Raw genomic sequence first — 18509 nt, 5'->3', positions numbered from 1 at the left:
CTTCTTCTTCTTCTTCTTCTTCTTCTTCTTCTTCTTCTTCTTAGGAGGAGGAGGAGGAGGAGGAAAAACAATTCAGAGTACTACACACCTAATTATCACACCTGGGCTTTGTCCTCCTGCCCTCTTTGCTCCAGACAGACCTCCTGCTGGCTGGATTGTTAACCTGAAGTCCAAACCCTTTTCTTTATAAAATAAACTGCAGGCTTCACTTCACCATCAAATATTATATTCACTTGTGAAATAAAAAAAATGAGAGGGTCAAACATTACAGTTTCGTTTCCAACTTAAGTATGAAAGAATATAAAACAGTTTTGAATTTTGTTTTTTGATAAATTATTTCATTTTAGAGGGGGTCAAGTATAAAAAGTCAAAATACAAGTCAATTGGAGTTTAATTTGATATTTGATCATAATTTAGATCTAATTTTTGATCATCACCTCACTAAAACAAAAATACTATCTAATGTAATACAAAGTTGACAAGCTAATATAAAGATTAGACCTGAATATATTGAGGTGTCTTAAGAAAGGCTGACCTTGCATTTCTATCTAAATGAATAGAGGACCTTATGAGGGGTTTTGTTCTTAAGTCGGATATCATGCATTGAGGGAAAAGAGAATTACTGATGAAGTAAAATAAAAAAGCAAAACCTACCCTCTCTTTGACGGAACAGGGTGAACAGGACAGCATGAAATAAATATTAACCACAATTCAGAGCCACGGGTGTCTGTGGGATCCATTCAAGTTTGATTAAAAGAAATTGTGCACATCTAGACACCCCCATTACCGAGCTGATTAATCAGTTAATAAGAGACTCAGTTGGTGCCAAATGCATTGATTTAAAAAGCCATTTGATACAGCTGATCTTCCAAGCTGCTGGTTTTTAATGCTTCTCCTGAACTTATCTGATGCTTCTGCAGAGGGTTGGCCCCACCTGAGCAGCAGTCACAGGGCTGGGGGTGACAGGTGACTGGAATATATCACCTGGAGAGTAGTTTTAACCCAAAAATCCATTATAGGTGATTAAAAAACTTTTGTTTTGTAATTTAAACAGCTGATCCACCATGCTGCATTTGAGACACGTGGGAAAACGCAACGCCTCGTAGTTAAATGGATTTTACGAGGTCAAAGTTATCTGAAAATTTGGTTTATGTTGTCCCATTTTTTCCATATACACACAATACAGCGCTAGATCCATCGGTTTCAATAGGAATTTGTATTTTATGACATGAAATAATGCAAAAACGCACATTTCAACGCTTCAGATGGGATAAAATTCAACACGGTGGCAAATTTGAGGCTTTTTCTACGAACCGTAAGACAAACTTGAGAGATTACATCCAGATGAATCCGTGTTTTTAATCGGATGAGCAGGTTTTCTATGAAAACAAAACTAAACTGTCAGGGTTTGAATATTTTTGATGCAACTATGAAGGCAACATTTAAACCGGTTCGCCTTTCCCATGATGCAACGCGGCGAAGAGCCGGCGGGGACATTCAAAAGTATGGCCGAGGTTTCGGACGTGTTTATACCGACATCGAAGTCAGAAGAGCCGGAAAAAAGGTCGGATGTTAACCGGGGAGACCATGAAATACGGAGGCGGCTGTCGTTTTCGTCGGAGAGAGGAGAAATTAGCGGCCTGGACACGTTTAAAGTGTCGGCGTTGCCGAGTCCCGACGGCCCGAAGTCACGTCGAAGCTCCGCGGAAATGGCCGAAGTCGTCTGCCCGCCGCCTGTAAACACAAATCTAAAGGCAAAAAGCGGAGGAGAGGTGAAAGATGTTTCCTCTGGATGTCCACAAAAACCACCAGAGCACAGTCTAGACAAGAGTGAGGACAAGGAAAACACCGCCGAGGCAGTCACTGCGGGTGGGTAAAGCTAAAACAGCCGTCTGTCCGAGTCTCCGTGTTTCCAACATGCAGTTATTCATTTCTAACATGTTTGTGATATTAAACAGAGAAGATGTGTCAACAAAACAAAACAAACTGTGTCACCCCTGAGGTTGTTTACTGAGTACAGTCTGAACCTTTTTGTTGTTGGACTGCATGTAATGTAATGTAAAGGTACTTTGGAGAGAAATATCATGAAACATTAAGGTAAACATTGGCATAAAAAGATAAAAAAAATACAAATCTTTGTCTGCTGCAGGTATAATAAACTAATTGTGCAATTCATATGAGCATAGTATTTCTGATTTGCTGAATACAGCTGATGATATTTAGATGTGTACTAAAGCAAAAATGTTCAGTATTCAGTTTTTATTCTCAAGCAAAAGAATCTTAATTCATTCACCACAGCCAGACAACAGATAAATGAGGTTATAAGGACAAAGTAACAATGGCTTCATTGGGAAAACTGGCCTCCCTAGATTTCCCTCAACATTTAACAAGCTAATATTGAGAAAGACAGGTCCATTACTCACTCTAATGACATTATTCTGGTCCCTGTTTGGACAGATAATACCCAAGAAGATTCTTCTGGTCAGAGAAGTTTGCAAGTTTCCAATGCGACTGCCAGTAAACAACATAGTACAACAGAGGACAGCGATGCTGAGGTGGTGAGAAGAGCGCAGGAGGAAGGCCGTGTGAATGTCGTCTTTCACGGCACTGTTACTCAGGAGGGCTGCTATCGCTTTGTCAGCGAGATCCTCAAGTGCATTCTCTATCAGAGACAGCAACTTCCCATGACGTATGACCAGCTGGTGTACTCCCAAAAAAAACAACAAACTGCAGTGCAGGTGAATTGAAGACATTTTCACGCTGCACATCAAACGGCCACTATGTTGATTTTGAATTAAAGCTGTTTGAATGTTTTGCTTCATCAGGATAAGGACACCGTGCACCAGAGGCCCGTGCAGTCTGCAGACATGGACTGGCGGAAGTGTCATCAAACCCTTCAAGAGCTAGAGGAGGTGCTGCAACAGTTGGAAATGTTATTTTCTCTTAGCAGAGTGCCCCGTGTACTGCTCCTACTGGGTGGCTCCCTGATCCTCCCCAAGGAGCTTTACGAGATCAACATGGATGCGCTGGTATTGGCTGGTGGAGATCAGTGTCTGCGGGTGTCCTCGTGCTTAAGACAACTTTTCCGCACTCTTTTCGTGGCTGACATTTTGTCTGACACCAGACCTGTTCGTTTGATGCCCACCACAGTCTTAGTGCTGGCTCACAGAGATTGCGGCGTAGGTTGGTTCCGCCCTAAACTGCAATTCAAGGTGCCAACTCGTGTAAAGAACAAAGTTATTGCTCTGTCTACTGATCCCAGCACCTGCAAGGAACCACGGGTAGAGGAGTCAGAATGGCAGGATTATGTGTGGTTTCAGGCACCCATGACTATCAAGGGCTTCAGCAACTGACCCAAAACGTTTTGAAAGCATAGTCTGAGACTGGATTCTGTATCTTCCAGTTAAAATTTTAATGGCAGTGGATTTTGAATGGAATTGTGCATATTTTAATGAATTACATTTTTACTACTTGTAATTAAAAGTATGTAAATTCAAACAATGACTTTATTCATACAAGCAGGATGGCATATTTCTTTTTGTAATGTCTTCTGGAATATGTGAGTTTGAAATGCTTTGGCAGGTAACACAATCTGTTTCACAATTGTGTTTATTATTGTTTGTATTCTTAAAGAATGTATCAAATATCACACATTTCTTAACACGTTAAACAGAAAAACCCACATAATAATGGTGCATTATATTTTTAACGAGAATAACTTTTGATTTATAATGATGGTTTTTTATTTTCTGTGGAGACATCGGATTGTAAGTATCGTCTGTGTACATGTTTACAAAAACCATAATCTGTAATGACTTCAGCAGTGCATTCATATCAAGCTATAAAACGTATTGTGGCATGAGAGTAACAAGAATCTGTATGTGTGTCCCATTTAGTGATCGATCTACATCAAACGTAATGATTAAAACAAAAGAACAGCAGCAGCTTTGGCGTTGAATTTGTTGTATTCACAACTTTTCCACTTTTTCGACAAACTGGACAATGTTGTCGGCTAGCAGCTGGGGCTCCTCAAAGGCAGCAAAGTGACCCCCCCGCGGCATGAAAGTGTAGCAGCAGATGTTATGATACTTGCTTTGTGCCCACGATTTGGGGCAGTGCATCAGGTCCCGGGGGAAGGCAGCCAGTCCAACAGGCACGAATACCCCTGTCCTAAATCACAAAGTGAAAATTGAATTAGGACCATCACATGATAGGATAAAAAGGGCCTGTCACAATAAAAGACTGCAGTTGGCCACATACTTTCCATCCACTCTCTGATCAGGATCCGTCTTTAAGTTCTCCTTGTAAAAGCGCATGGAGGACACTATGGAGCCTGTCGTCCAGTAGATCATGACATTTGTCAGGAGGTCGTCCAGACTGAATTTCCTGTGGAAATGCAGTCACTTATGATAAATCACAGTCAGAAAGTGACACAAACCATGTTGCAGCTATCCCCATATCATTTCTTTAGTAGCAATCCTAAAAGGGTGAGAGTGAAAATCTTGTCTTGTACCTCTCCAGTCCGCCGTCGTTCAGATCTCTGTTACTCATATCAGTCCAGGTGGAAAATTTCTCCAGAATGAAGGCGGCCAAACCAACAGGAGAATCATTAAGTCCACAACCTGTGAATGGGACCCATTTAAACTCAAAATAAAATGATGAGATCGCACAGAAGGATCAGCATCTCGTCGACTGTTTCGGGAAGTTTCCCATAAATTCTAGACTGCTTTTCATCCATCGTGTGTCAATATAGAGCGGGTGTGTTTATTTCCTGGTTGTGTTTGTCTTTACCTGCAGTGTCTGGTTTGGTACCCTGAATGTGTAAATAGCCTGTTTCCTCCAAGATGTTCCAGACATTCTTCTGAAAGAATGGGAACAACCTGCGGACATCTTCTCGGGTAAGGCCCACCAGGAAGGGCAGATACTGACCGATTATCAGGGACAGTAGCATTTTGAACCCCCTTCTTATCATGAACATGTTCAAGTGGAGACCTTTCACACATCTGGAGAGGCAGGTTGTGAAACACATAAAAAATCTGTTTAACCTGAGATTATAGGACATCTTAATTTGTATAAATTCATAGAACTATATCTTTTTTCCTGTGGCTAAATATCCTTTTTTTATTTGACGCTCCAGGAATCTGTCTGGTTTTTTTTTTTGGCCAACTTCTGTACTTTGTACACCGCAAACAATTTCACAATTTACCTCGCCCAACTGCTTTAAAAAAAAAAAAAAAAAAACGCAGGTCGAGGGGAATTTAACTCAAGGCGCAGCTTGTTTTCAGCGAGAGTTTGGTTTGCCTTGTCTTACTGTGGCTTCATCTGTGCCATGTTGGTGGTGATCAGGGAGCCCCAGTCGCCTCCCTGCAGATAGAACTGTGAGAATCCTAAACGATCCATGAGTTTCAGGAAAACTCGGGCTGCAGCGAGACTGTCGAATCCTGAGAGGACACAGAGGAGTACCACGTGTAAACATCTGCAGATCAGGGTGAAATACACGTGTTCAGAATCATGTACCTTTTTTATGGGGAGCCTCTGAGAAGCCATAGCCGGGGATGGATGGGCATATGACCTCAAACACAACACCGTCCTGGTTCTCTGTGAGAAGCGGCAGAATCTTGTAGAACTCGTAGAAGGAGCCAGGCCAGCCGTGAACAAGCATAAGAGGCAGAACCTTCTGATTCTCACGGGGTCGCGGCCGAACATGGACGAAGTGCACATCCAGTCCTGAATGAGAGAAAAAGCATCAGAAGGACTGAAAATATAGAAAATGTGGACAAGACTGACAGTCAGATATCCAAACTATCAGGGACATGTACCTTCTATTTTGGTTTTAAAGTGTGAATACTTGTTCAGCACTGCCACTTGACTTTTCCAGTCAAACTTGTGTCTCCAGTAGGAGACCACTTTGGTCAGATGCGTGGACCTGAAGCCGTAGTGGAACCCACTGTCTTCTAAAGGTGCAGTGTATCGGGCTCTGTCAATGCGCTGATAAAGGTCCTGTTGAGTGAGAAAACAGATGATTACTTCATACACATACCAAAACATCCTACTAATTAAACTGTCATTGCTTTTAGTTTTGCAGTTGGTTGGTCGAAATCACCTCAATCTCTTCATCTGAGGTTTGCACTTGAAAGGGGTGGATGTTGTCATCCTCTGTCAGCGGCTGGTCTCCTGCTCCCCACCACCCCTCACCAACAGGGACAGTCCTCACTTCTTTTCTTTTACGCACTAAGTAAACCAGCATGGCCCCCCCAGCTGCCACAGCTGTGCCAATGACAAGCCGCTGCTGGGTGGCTTCCAAGCCGAGGAAAGTTTCCCTGCGAAGTGCGGAAAAAGCACTTAGTGCAGATAATTACAGCTCGCCATAAATATTCTAATCCAAATTAAATTACACAGTCTGCGCCTTCCAGTCTTAAAGTATACTTACTTTAAAACCTGTAATCTTTCCATTGGGAGGGTCCAAAGGTGTGCGCGTGTGAGGTGAGCAGGTTGTAAAAACAAAATAATAAAGTTGGAGTTAAAATAAACGACCTGATGATTTTAAAAGTGTCCACGAGCATAAAATACGCCGTTTTGATGATAACCTAGAGTTAAATGAGCTTTAAAAACAAATAAAAATAATTAAAGTAAAGGAAGATATGGGTGAAGAAAAGGGGCGCGGACGGTTCGACCGAACACGAGTGATTCTCGCGAGATGTTCCAACAGCAGTCCGTGACGTCATTGTTTATATAACACGGGAGGCGACAGCTGCGATTTTTTTTTTTGGTTTGTTGTTTCTCCTCGCTCCGCTCCTCACGTTTCGTCGACGCCGTTTTATTTTATTTTATTTTATTTTATTTCTTTCTGTCTTCTTCTCTCCGCACACCGACGCGATGTGGAAGCTCCCGGTCCTCCCGGTCTTCGCCGCCCTCCTGGCCGTCGGGCTGGCCGGTTTGGTGGGGGCCCCCCAAAGCGTGGACGTCAACGAACCGGCGGTCCAAGAAGCCCTGAAGTTCGCCGTCGTCCAACACAACAAAGGCACCAACGACCTGTACCTGAGCGATGTGGCCCAGGTGATCAGCGCCCAGAGACAGGTCGGTCCGGCCTCCACAAAAGCCCCACAACACTGTACCATCTTATTAAACACTGCTTTGTGTCATTTTTGTGTCTACACAAGATGAAGCTGCACCTTCATGTGTCTTTGCTGGTTAGAGGTGCAATATTTTCATGCCCTCATCACATCATTCTGTTGGTGCGACCGACTTAAGCTGATTATGAGCATTAATGTATTATCAAGGTTTATGCTGATCATTGTGTCTCGCCCTCTTCTTCCTGCAGGTGGTTGCTGGCAGCAAATACACTTTCACTGTGAGAATGGGCAAGACCCCCTGCAGAAAGGGTGCAACTGACCAAGAGTGTAGCGTCCACCAGGACCAGGCACTGGCTCGGGTAATAACTTAAATCAAGGAGGTGGCATCAAGTCTTATTACTTTAGAGGCAGTTTTTAAACGTCACACTGTATTAAACAGTGGATCGAGTGTTTCATCAAATCGGGGAACAACTGTATACTTCCCCTGTGAGTCATCAACAATAAAGAGAAGCTAGAATTTGACAGGACAAAGTGATTAATATGGCTCGCAACAAGCATCAAAAACACATTCTCATATGACACCAAGTCAGTTCTCACACGACCGCAGTGTGTCTGCAATTAATGTGGAGTTCTTTGATAACGACAGTGAAACTAAATTGTGTCATTTTTAAACAGATAATTAGGTCAACATTAGTTTATTAGTCTTTGGTGTGCCTTATTATGAAAATGTTTATTATCCTATTTGAATGAAATTGTTTAGTAAAATGTCTGTGTGTGTTTCCAAACTTTTCTCCACAGCCTTACACATGCAAGTTTGTTGTGTGGAGTCGCCCATGGATGAATGAAATCTCTGTGTTGGAAGAGAAATGCTAGACGGAGATCTGCATGGAGAATCGCCATCATGGGCGTTGTTTCTAAAAGTAAACTTTAGTACAGAAGCAACATGTATTGACAGACCACAAAGTTATTAACCTTTACATTTTTCGCTATGCCATTTCATCGTATACTAAACTGAATAATCTCTAAAAGTCAGAATAACATGCTTTATTGTTGTCATACCAGCTGGGGCAGTTTTATAATGCATAAGCATTGTGTTGCAATACCATAATCAAAAGAACACACTGTTTTTAAAATTAAATTGAAAATTAAATGAAACATAAATGGTTTAATGAATGTGTCAATGTGTGAATTATTATTTTTTTACTCTTAGCAATGGTAAATGTTTTTACATTTTTTAATAAAAAATTTTTTATTTGTTCCTTTCATGATAGTGCAGTTACACAATGTGAATTTTCCATAAATTCATGTTCTTTTCAAATTAACACTTTTCCTGATCAGAAAGGAGCAGAAAGAAGAGATATAATTTGAAGGATGTGAAGAATATAATTTAAGGAGTAACACTTTTACTGCTATCATTAGCTAAATAACAATAATAAAAGCAGATTTTTTTTATAAACAACCTCTTTCTCTTTTTTTGTCTTTTTATACTTAATTCATATAAATTCTTTACACATTTTTGTGTCCATTTCTAAGGCATGCTTTTACAGACATAATGAATTTTTATCTACAGATAGAAGTAGAAACTTCCCTCCCAAAATTTTCTTCTCCGAATCGCACTATGTGCACATTTTATTTTGAAAATCCACAAGTCTTTTATTGTTAAATTGCGCGAAGGGCAGGAAGTAGACTACATAAGGTTGCAAAATGAAACGGAGGACATAAACATAATGAACAGTTTGTCAATGATTGCCAGAGAATGATCTCCTGTCTGAGTTTCAGAGGGGCAGATGACTGTACGCAGATTTAGGCGTTTCAGTCAGTCAGGAGGAAGTCGACCTGTCAAAACATGAAAATCCTTCACAACGATGAGCTGCGTATTGCTGAGCAAGTTCTGCAAAAACACATACCGAAGAGCCTGAAGGTAAACATTTAAGACAGTTCCTTCAATATGTCAGTTTCAATGAGACTGCATGTGGAGTCAAATCTGTTCAACTTCCACTGTGATCCATTTTAAGGTCTATGGCTTCCTGTATGCCATGAACAGGAAAAAACCCACGACACTGGAGGTTGTTGTTGATACTTGGCCTGATTTTAAGGTTATCATCTGTCGACCGGATCCCAAGGTGGGTTCATGTCCTGTTGGAACAGGCACTGTGTGCTGCATGGCAGTTAAATGTTGTGTTTCTTAAACAGAACAAGCAGGTTCATGAATTCAAGAAAAAGGTGGCATACTTCAGCCTGGACGAGCACATTTTGAGGAAACTGCTGACAGAGGAGGATGCAGTTGACTGGACCACCACTACTTTCCAAATTGGAGGTGAGATGAGAAAACCGCAGAGAACAAATGTTTTTTTTTTTTCTCAACCATGATGAGACTTATCTGTAACCCAGGTTTATTGGTGGAGTGTCTCACTCAGTGTTGTTTGGTAATTTACTCACTTAGAATCTGTCCGTGTCTATTTCATATAATACATTTGTCAGAGGTAAATGTCACAGCAGGTACTTAAGTAACATAATGTAGTGGTGTGATAGAATACGAAGCATTTTTATAACTGTATAATTAGTTTATCAGTAATAAACAGTAAGATATTAAAGCTGAATGTTCCCAGAGACTCGTTAGTTTTAATTCGGCCTCTCACACACAAATGAGCAGATTCTGAGTTGAGCTATGAGTATCCAACGCTAAATAATCACCAATCAAGAATAAATGACATCAATAAATTACATGTTCAACTAAAAAAAACAAAAACAAGCTGCATCAAAAAATTGATTTATTTTTCCAACAGGATTGGACTATTCTCATGTGCCCATGCTCAGAGAAGTGTCTGCCAAAAAAGAAGTTAACAACAAATGCTACACTCTGGTGCATCTTCTTTATTTACCAGACAGCAGCTGTCTTCTCTCGCCAAACATCGACAGGTACGCTCAGATAATTCAAACAGATTTAAAAGGATGCACTTCTCCTCTTCTACAATTTAAGTTTGTCAGTAACACTTTCCTCTGCAGTGAGCTTGAATCGAGGATTTCATCTCTGAATGATTCCCACGTTGACTTGGTGAATAAAACCTGGAAGTTCGGAGGCAACGAACAGGGTTACAAAATTGTTAACAACCTCATCAGCAACTTCTTATCATGCTGCATCACTGACAGCCAAGGCCAGCCGGTGTCGTGGATCCTGTTGTACGATTACTGCGCCCTGGGCTTATTGTACACTCTGCCAGAGCACAGAGGGAAAGGCTACGCCAAAGTGTTGATCAGCGTCATGGCCAGAAGGCTCCACGCCGAGGGCTACCCAGTGTACTGCTTCATAGAGGAGGAGAACGTGGGCTCCTTCAGGCTCTTCAAGAACCTGGGCTTCGTGGAGGATCCCACATACAGGGCAGCATGGTTTGAATTCAACTTTTGAATTTGAATTGGCATTTCACCACCATGTGCTTGCAGTATGGTTTGTAAATGAATGGATGTAACAAAAAAAAGTCATTCAAAACCCCTCCTGTAATTGATGTGGCAGTTTATTTTTTATATTAAAGTAATTGTTCAAATCTCATTTATTGACAGCGTGTCATCATATGTGCCATACAGTTTGACTTTAGGCTTCTAAATTGAGCTTAACATGATATTGTTGCAACTCAATGCAATGCTACATCCCACACAGATGTTGCTCCTGTGTATAATTATGACAGAGATGCTGATTTCATGCTCAGCACCTGAAGTGACTTCAGCACATACATTCAGTAACTGTAAAGCTTTTCTACACACGCTGCACAAAAGTCAAAGTGAACGCAGCCCGCATGTCTGCAGAGGTGCAGCCCACTTCCGGTTCCCTGCGCCTTTAAGGCGAAGGACTACCTTCGCTGTGCTTATCTATTATTACATAAGCAGAGACGAAAATGGAAAAAAAAAAAAAACAAAAACTGGTGGCTTATTTGACCTGGGATGTGAAATATTTGGTGAAAAGCACACTAAAGGAAGGAGTGTGGAGGATTTCCAGCGCTGAGCTGGAGCCTGTTTATTGAGCTGTGCAGAGGACGTGGAGGCTCCGCCCACATTCATCTGCTGCTCCGGGTGACGACGCAGGAAGAATTGATGCTGGCGTTAGACATACTTTCTTCTTTTAAAACATCCACCTTCAAAAACCATGGAACTGACCGGAGATCAGCTGGAAAAGGCTGAAGAGGAGCTGAGGAGATATTTACCGAGATCACAACTGGTGTGTGTTTTTTGTGGTATTCTGGAAACTTATGATGGCTGCTGGTCTGCTTTGTCCTCACTGCTGAATGTGCTGTACTTCAGAAATAACTCATCAAACTGTCAGATGGATCATGATGAAGCTGTTTGGTTCATTTCTTCAGGTTTACGGCACCTTGGTCCTCAATAACAGATTCAGAGCAGATCCTGTGAAGTTTATAGTGGACAAATGGCCAGAGTTCAGAGTGTTTATCTGCAAACCACAGTGTTTACAGGTAACTGGACAGATAACTGTCAAAGATTATGTGTATTATGTGTCTTCATACAGGATCTTAAAGTCTTTTCTTTCTTACAGGAGGATGATCTCTTCAGAGACACTGTGATTTTCACAACTGATCCAGCTGCTCTGAAGGAAATCATGGAGAACTCCTCTGTCATTGACTGGACCAAGTACATGCGTTTAGGTAATTTAAAAAACTTTTGTTTTCTTCAGTCTCTCTGACAACAATAATAACATAAGTCAGTTCATTTAACTCCCATTTTTCTGTATGTCCAGTGAAGTATACACCCGTTTGGCACACCCGTCACTAATCTCTAGTTTTCCACCGAGTGATTATTCAACACGTAAAAATAGAGCCAGACCTGATACTCTATTGAACACGATTTGTCACTGCTTTTATCATTACATAGAGTTGTATCTTTAACTTCCCCTTCTATTTCATTTAGTTCAAAGTCCTCTCACTGTTGGTGGTTAATCATTTTATGATCAGAAAAAGATGACAAAAAATTTTGTTGCATAGCTTTTTCTCATTTTGAAAATAAGAATTTTTTTCTTCTGTCCCAGGAATCGATCTTCGCTACATGAATATTCTCACAGGGATGGCCTCAGAAAAGAACATATCCAGCAAAGAAATATCAGTTGCTCACATGATGACACTAGAGGACGTGTCCAGGCTTCCCCCTATAGACAGGTAAAGCCTATTTATGCAGCTGTATCTGATTTCTAGTGTGAGACAAAACAGTTATTACAGGTTTTATTATTGTGTTACTGAAACAGGATGCTGCTCTTTCCTTCCTCTTTTCTCCATCAGTTCAGGGATCTCACTCGGCTCTCTGGATGAATCTCATCTTGACTTGGTGACTCAGACGTGGAAGTTTGGAAAGGGAGGTGCAGCTAAAAACATGATCCGTAACATGGTTGTAAACTTCCCGTCCTGCTGTGCGCTGGATGCAGACAGGAAGCCTGTGTCCTGGATCCTCACCTATTCTATATCTGCCATTGGGGTTTTGCACACTCTTCCAGAGTACAGACAGAAAGGCTACGCAAAAGTCGTGACCAGCATTTTGGCCAGGAGACTCCTTGAAAAGGGCTGCCCAGTCTACTGCCTCATAGAAGAGGGGCATGAGACCAACATCAGAGTTTTAAAAGATTTAGGATTTACTGAAGATCCCTCATACAGGACAGCATGTTTTGAATTCAATTATATTTAGATATTTCAATGAAAGGTAATGTTTAATACAGTCTAATTGACTAATGAGGCCTTAAGGTTGTGAATGAGAGCTAATTAATACACACAAATAATATCAATAACTCAATCAATACAGGGCTTAAGACTCTGGTTCGAACCCACCCCCAGAATATTTGGTGACAATTAGTCATTGAGATTCTGCAGTTCACATTCAGCCCCTACAGGTCAGGTCAAAATACTTTAGTGAGCCTCGACCAGAACACACTGCATCCAATAAGCTTCATGAGTTGTGGCCAATATTTATCAAGCCCTGTCTTGTCCTAAGATACTTCTGTTATTATCACCCATATTTTTAGTGACCTTCCACATGTATATGAGGAATGTGTATCTTAATCCTGTAAGTCTGTCTAACAAATGTATTTAAGTTCAAATTTGCACAGTTTTATGAAATTTTACTGTATTTATTAATGTCCACTTTATCAATAAATGAATAAATAGATAAAATCCAGATGGACTTCAGTGAGTTTAGTCTTGTGTAGAGCAGACTGAGCACCACCATGTGGCCATGTGGCAAGTTGTACTGTTATTTATGGGAAACTGTCCACATGATCTGTAGTTATTGTGCCAAGTGTCATTTCTGAAGGTCATTTCAGCTCCTGGGATTTTCAAAATATCTGACAGAAAAATAAGAATAAATTTGACTTTTCAAAAAGAAATGAAAGTAAAACTTGTGTTTTACAATGCCAAAGCTGATTATTAAATAGTTCATGCTGATGAGTGTGGTTTCGAACATGAAATATAAGAAGAAGCAGGGTCTCAAAAACATTAAAAAAACCAATCGACACAAACATGATCAGAAATTCTTATGGATTCTTCTGCCACTGGCGTCACTGACTGGACCAAGTACATACGTTTAGGTAATTAAAAAACTTTTTTTCATCTAATGTGGACAACTAGTCTGATGCTCAGTATGCTGTTCATCCTTTAATCATGGCAATAATGAAATAAAGAATCATTTATTTCCGTCTTTACCTTTCTCACTTCTTGCTGCACTACAGGAATGGTGTTATTAGCAAGGGAAGTCTGTATAGGTCCTCATGTTACACACTTCTCACATGCAACAGACTGTCAAAAAGAAAAAAGGGACATGAGCTGCCTCAGTTTTAACGATGGACAGTTGGTGATGACCTTTAGTGAGCTGATGAGGGGATGATGGTTGGCAGGCAGAGTGAGTGGAAAAGTACTGAATGGGGAGCTGAGAGTTAATCAGTGTAGGAGGAGGTTTAACAAAGGTCTGTAACAGAACCGGTTCTTCATAAAACTTTACCTGCTGAAGCAGAGAGGAACCGGAAAGTGTAGTTTTGCTGCAAAGACAGATCCGGCAGGACGGGGGAGGAGAGTTTACTGAGTCAACAGGAAGGTGATCACCAGGAGAAGGAGCACAGGTAAAGGGACGGATCATCCTGAAGAAAACACATCTGAAAGTAAATGGAGGAAAGTTACACAGCTGAAAAAGTCGGACTTATCTGACACTGGACTTAAAACACAGAAGACCAAACCGAGCTCAGAAAACACGGAAGAGGTGGTTTACATTCGTCTTTAAATCAGATGATTTAAAAGTGAAACTAAAAACACAGCAGTGAACTTGTGATCTGTTTTTACTGTTTCTGGTCCGGGATCCTTCATGTCTCCAGACCAGGTCGGTATCATCCACAGTCACAGCCATGGAACTGACCGGAGATCAGCTGGAAAAGGCTGAAGAGGAGCTGAGGAGATATTTACCGAAATCACAGATGGTGTGTGTTTTTTGTGTTATTTTGGAAACTTATGATGGCTGCTGGTCTGCTTTGTCCTCACTGCTGAATGTGCTGTACTTCAGAAATAACTCATCAAACTGTCAGATGCATCATGATGAAGCTGTTTGGTTCATTTCTTCAGGTTTACGGCACCTTGGTCCTCAATAAGAGAGTCAGAGCAGATCCTGTGAAGTTTATAGTGGACAAATGGCCAGAGTTCAGAGTGTTTATCTGCAAACCACAGTGTTTACAGGTAACTGGACAGATAACTGTCAAAGATTATGTGTATTATATGTCTTCATACAGGATCTTATCATCTCTCCTTTTTCAGGAGGATGATCTCTTTAAAGATTTAATAATTTTCACAACTGATCCAGCTGCTCTGAAGGAAATCATGGAGAACTCCTCTGTTCTTGACTGGACCAAGTACATGTGTATTGGTATTGTCAAACACTTTCTCTCTTCAGTTTCTCTGACAAAATTAATAACATAAGTCAGTTCATTAACTCACTGCTACACTGTGAAAGGTTATGAGAGCATCCACATTTTCACATTGAAGGTTCCAGTGGAAGGTGGAAATAATTAACTGGAATCATTCATTCTGGTTTAATGAAAGTTTCTCAGTAAAAATGTAAACTACAGTTTCAAACACGTTTTAACAGTTTTTTATTTTCAGAATAATAATTTTTTCTTTTGTCCCAGGAATCGATTTTTGCCACATAGATGTACTCACAGGGATGGCCTCAGAAAAGAACGTATCCAGCAACAAAATAACGGTGTGTCATGTGATGACACTACAGGACATGTCCAGGCTTCCTCCTATAGACAGGTAAAGCCTATTTATGCAGCTGTATCTGAATTCTAGTGTGAGACAAAACAGTTATTACAGGTTTTATTATTGTGTTACTGAAACAGGATGCTGCTCTTTCCTTCTTTTCTCCATCAGTTCAGGGATCTCACTCGGCTCTCTGGATGAATCTCATGTTGACTTGGTGGCTCAAACATGGAAGTTTGGAAAGGGAGGTGCAGCTAAAAACATGATCCGTAACATGATTGTAAACTTCCCGTCCTGCTGTGTGCTGGATGCAGACAGGAAGCCTGTGTCCTGGATCCTCACCTACTCCAGATGTGAAATGGGGATGTTGTACACTCTGCAGGAGCACAGACTGAAAGGTTACGCCAAAGTGGTGACCATCACTTTGGCCAGGAGACTCCATGCTGAGGGTTATCCAGTCTACTGCTCTGTAGAGCAGGAGCATGAGATCAACATCAGGGTGTTAAAAGAACTGGGATTTACTGAAGTTCCCTCATACAGGTTTACCTGGTTTAAATTCAATGATCTTTAGATCCTTCACTGAAGGGTAATGTTTAATACAGTCTGATTGACTAATGAGGCCTCCAGTTGTGAATGAGAGCTAATCAATGTTCAGCTGTAACATAGGAAATAATATCAATCACTCATCAATACAGCACTTAAGACTGTGGAGAAAATTTGTCAGTCAGATTTTCAGGTTCACATTCACCCCCAAGAGGTCGGACTGAAAATGCTTCGGTGAGCCTCGACCAGAACAAATCTGAGAAGTGTTCTGATGACTGATTTAGAGGTGGATGAGTTCTGGCTAATAACCAACCAACTAATCAACTGTGGTGTTTATGAAGGTAAAATCAGAAAGGTTTGATATATTTTCAGTTCTTTCATCAAATTAAAATTTTAAATGCTTGTAATTTACTTTATTTCTTTCGTCATAAAAATTAGGGCTGAACGATTAATTGCATTTGCGATAATATTGCAATATGAAAAAATTCGATTTTCTAATCGCAACGAGTGTGATTGCAATATGGCCACATAAAAAAAAAAGAGGACCACTCGACAACTTTTTATGTTGCACCTTGGCCTGCTGTGCAATGGACCCATCAGAAACTGACTCAACAGCACATCAGCAGAGTGGAAATATTTCAGCTTTAAAAAGGGAGTCCTAAATGGGGATGTCACTCAGGCAATAACTGAGTTCATTTCTAAAGATATGGTGCCTCTCAGCACGGTGACCACGCCTGGCTTCACAGCATTGATAAATGATACAGTATGTGTATTTATCCACCTTTTTTTTTTTTTTTTAGAACTTCATTTAATGTGATTTTCCAAAACGCTTCAGTGGAGGAAAATTGTGTGTTTCAGTTTGTGTGAAATGTTACTGACTTGGGATCAGTAATATAGATGTTATTTAAAAATGTCTTTATTTTGCACAATGTTTAAAAAGTGTGTACAATTAAACAGTACCTTTTTTTCTTTCAAATACATAGAGGTAAAGCCAAAGATTTGTCGCTCTTATGTTTCTGTATTGAGCAGTTAAATAAACATGTTATTTTTTTATTTCAACGCTTGCATCTTATTGTGACCTTTGACCTGTGAACTTTTAATCCTAAAAAGACACCCGGCCTATGGGAAAGAACATTCTACTCGAAATGTGTCTAATATTATTCTTGACGTTTTGTTGGAAAAAAAAGAGGATAAAATAAGAATTTTACCTTTTTCTCGGAAGAAACGGTAAGTTCATCAGTTTTATCTGAATGATTAGTGATATAAAGTCGTGTTAAACCAATTACTGTCACTTCACAGGTCCCGTTTTGCTGCTAACTTTAGCTAAGCTAACCGTACTTTAACTAGCTAGCTTCTCTTCTTCTTCTTCTTCTTCTTCTTCTTCTTCTTCTTCGACGCATTTATTGGCAGATCACATTCCCGCCACCTACCGTACCGGAGTACGTAGAACGGGATCCTGTTCACAGTAACTAACTAAAAAAACTAATAATCAGGAAAGGGAGTTTTATCACCTACTAAATTCTGCTTTTTTCTGTTTCTATTTTTTTGACGTTGTTGTTGTTTTATGGATTTTCTCGGGTTCTACCTGTGTGGTTGATGATTTTCTTACTTCTACAACACTTTTTGGTGGACAAACACACCTTTTCCTCATTCTGAGATCACGCGGACTAAATGGCGGCTCTAGGGGGCGGGGCCACAGGCCCCATCTGAAATCTAATTGGCCCCTTGAAGTGCCTGTCCTGTCACTCATATGTCGTTTTGCTGGAGAATGAGATTGTAGGTGTTAACGCAGTCACCCCATAATAAGAAGACTGCGGGTTTGAGTCTGGCTGTGGGCAGCAGAACGTTTCTAGGTTGATTGGTGACTTGATGTAAACGTGTGGTCACTTGAGCAGCACATGACTTAGTTGCGGGTTCGATTCCCGGTGGGAGTCCAGACCAGACGGGACCCTCCCAGAGACTAGACCAGACTCCCCAGACTCCTCAAGAGACTGAACACTTCATCGCAGAACATACATACTATTCCAAATTTAAATGAAGCAGAATATATTTTGAATTGTGTGGCGCTGCATAAAATGTAATGTATAGAAAAGTAGAAAGGACAATCTGTATCTATTCTAGTGATGTGCATATAGCTGTGAACAGATGTTTTGTCACTTCAGAAAAATAAAGGTGTTAAATTAAAAGGTTGCCTCATTTTTTCAAAGTCATTGTTTCCATAAACAAAAACATTAAGAACAAATGTAAGCAATTAAACTGCAGAAAAATAATGCAAATAGTTACTTAAATATAGTCCATCAATAAGTTAGAAAAAGAATTTACAAATGGTCTTGAAAAGCCATTGGTTTTAGCTGAGATGTTTCAGTTTGATGCAGTCAGTCCAAGTAAAACTTAAGACAGAGAGAGTAAAATTCAATGACCATATTAATAATCATCAGTAGATTAGCTGAGGTTTGCTAGAAAAGAAACTGATATCCACAAGTAGTACAAGTGTACTTCTCCCTTGTAGAATTTACTTACAATTCCTCCAATTTTTACTTACAAAGTGCAAAAACCGTGGTAGGTTTTCCGAAGTACATAACACGTGTATATGAGGAATGTGTATCTTAATCCTCTAAGTCTGTCTAACAAATGTATTTAAGTTCAAATTTGCACAGTTTAATGA

General features: G+C 40.4%; 6 protein-coding genes across 7 annotated transcripts; 5 read left to right on the top strand and 1 right to left on the bottom strand.

Annotated features, from left to right (window-relative positions):
* Positions 1-1491: 1491 nt before the first annotated feature.
* mad2l1bp (MAD2L1 binding protein) lies at positions 1492-3936 on the top strand. The gene is made up of 3 exons (XM_029521549.1): positions 1492-1869; positions 2458-2738; positions 2826-3936. Exons 1-3 carry the CDS (start codon positions 1506-1508, stop codon positions 3351-3353), a joined length of 1173 nt encoding a protein of 390 aa, XP_029377409.1. The 5' UTR covers positions 1492-1505; the 3' UTR covers positions 3354-3936.
* Positions 3392-6702, bottom strand: ephx5 (epoxide hydrolase 5). The gene is made up of 9 exons (XM_029521548.1): positions 6431-6702; positions 6104-6320; positions 5820-6000; positions 5518-5727; positions 5312-5441; positions 4792-5003; positions 4514-4622; positions 4261-4386; positions 3392-4170 (listed from the first exon to the last, which is right to left on the bottom strand). The coding sequence occupies exons 1-9, from the start codon at positions 6451-6453 to the stop codon at positions 3969-3971; spliced, it is 1410 nt and encodes a 469-aa protein (XP_029377408.1). The 5' UTR covers positions 6454-6702; the 3' UTR covers positions 3392-3968.
* A 39-nt stretch (positions 6703-6741) lies between these two features.
* cst3 (cystatin C (amyloid angiopathy and cerebral hemorrhage)) lies at positions 6742-8242 on the top strand. The gene is made up of 3 exons (XM_029521550.1): positions 6742-7077; positions 7322-7432; positions 7872-8242. Exons 1-3 carry the CDS (start codon positions 6877-6879, stop codon positions 7944-7946), a joined length of 387 nt encoding a protein of 128 aa, XP_029377410.1. The 5' UTR covers positions 6742-6876; the 3' UTR covers positions 7947-8242.
* A 513-nt stretch (positions 8243-8755) lies between these two features.
* LOC115055600 (glycine N-acyltransferase-like protein 3) lies at positions 8756-10620 on the top strand. The gene is made up of 5 exons (XM_029521530.1): positions 8756-8994; positions 9089-9196; positions 9267-9390; positions 9860-9992; positions 10080-10620. Exons 1-5 carry the CDS (start codon positions 8920-8922, stop codon positions 10477-10479), a joined length of 840 nt encoding a protein of 279 aa, XP_029377390.1. The 5' UTR covers positions 8756-8919; the 3' UTR covers positions 10480-10620.
* Positions 10621-10929: 309 nt separating this feature from the next.
* Positions 10930-13743, top strand: LOC115055095 (glycine N-acyltransferase-like). The gene is made up of 5 exons (XM_029520559.1): positions 10930-11283; positions 11426-11536; positions 11617-11725; positions 12106-12232; positions 12353-13743. Exons 1-5 carry the CDS (start codon positions 11212-11214, stop codon positions 12750-12752), a joined length of 819 nt encoding a protein of 272 aa, XP_029376419.1. The 5' UTR covers positions 10930-11211; the 3' UTR covers positions 12753-13743.
* Positions 13744-14107: 364 nt separating this feature from the next.
* Positions 14108-16903, top strand: LOC115055094 (glycine N-acyltransferase-like). 2 transcript variants are annotated; one of them, XM_029520557.1, is made up of 6 exons: positions 14109-14312; positions 14425-14526; positions 14669-14779; positions 14858-14966; positions 15229-15355; positions 15473-16903. In XM_029520557.1, exons 2-6 carry the CDS (start codon positions 14455-14457, stop codon positions 15870-15872), a joined length of 819 nt encoding a protein of 272 aa, XP_029376417.1. In that variant the 5' UTR covers positions 14109-14312; positions 14425-14454; the 3' UTR covers positions 15873-16903. The 2 variants fall into 2 exon arrangements, with proteins under 2 accessions (XP_029376418.1, XP_029376417.1); XM_029520558.1 differs by having other exon boundaries at positions 14108-14526.
* The last annotated feature ends 1606 nt before the right edge of the window (positions 16904-18509 follow it).

The sequence above is a fragment of the Echeneis naucrates genome, chromosome 15 (genome assembly GCF_900963305.1).
Source record: "Echeneis naucrates chromosome 15, fEcheNa1.1, whole genome shotgun sequence".
NCBI lineage: Eukaryota > Metazoa > Chordata > Actinopteri > Carangiformes > Echeneidae > Echeneis > Echeneis naucrates.
This window is presented reverse-complemented; position numbering and strand designations above follow the sequence as displayed.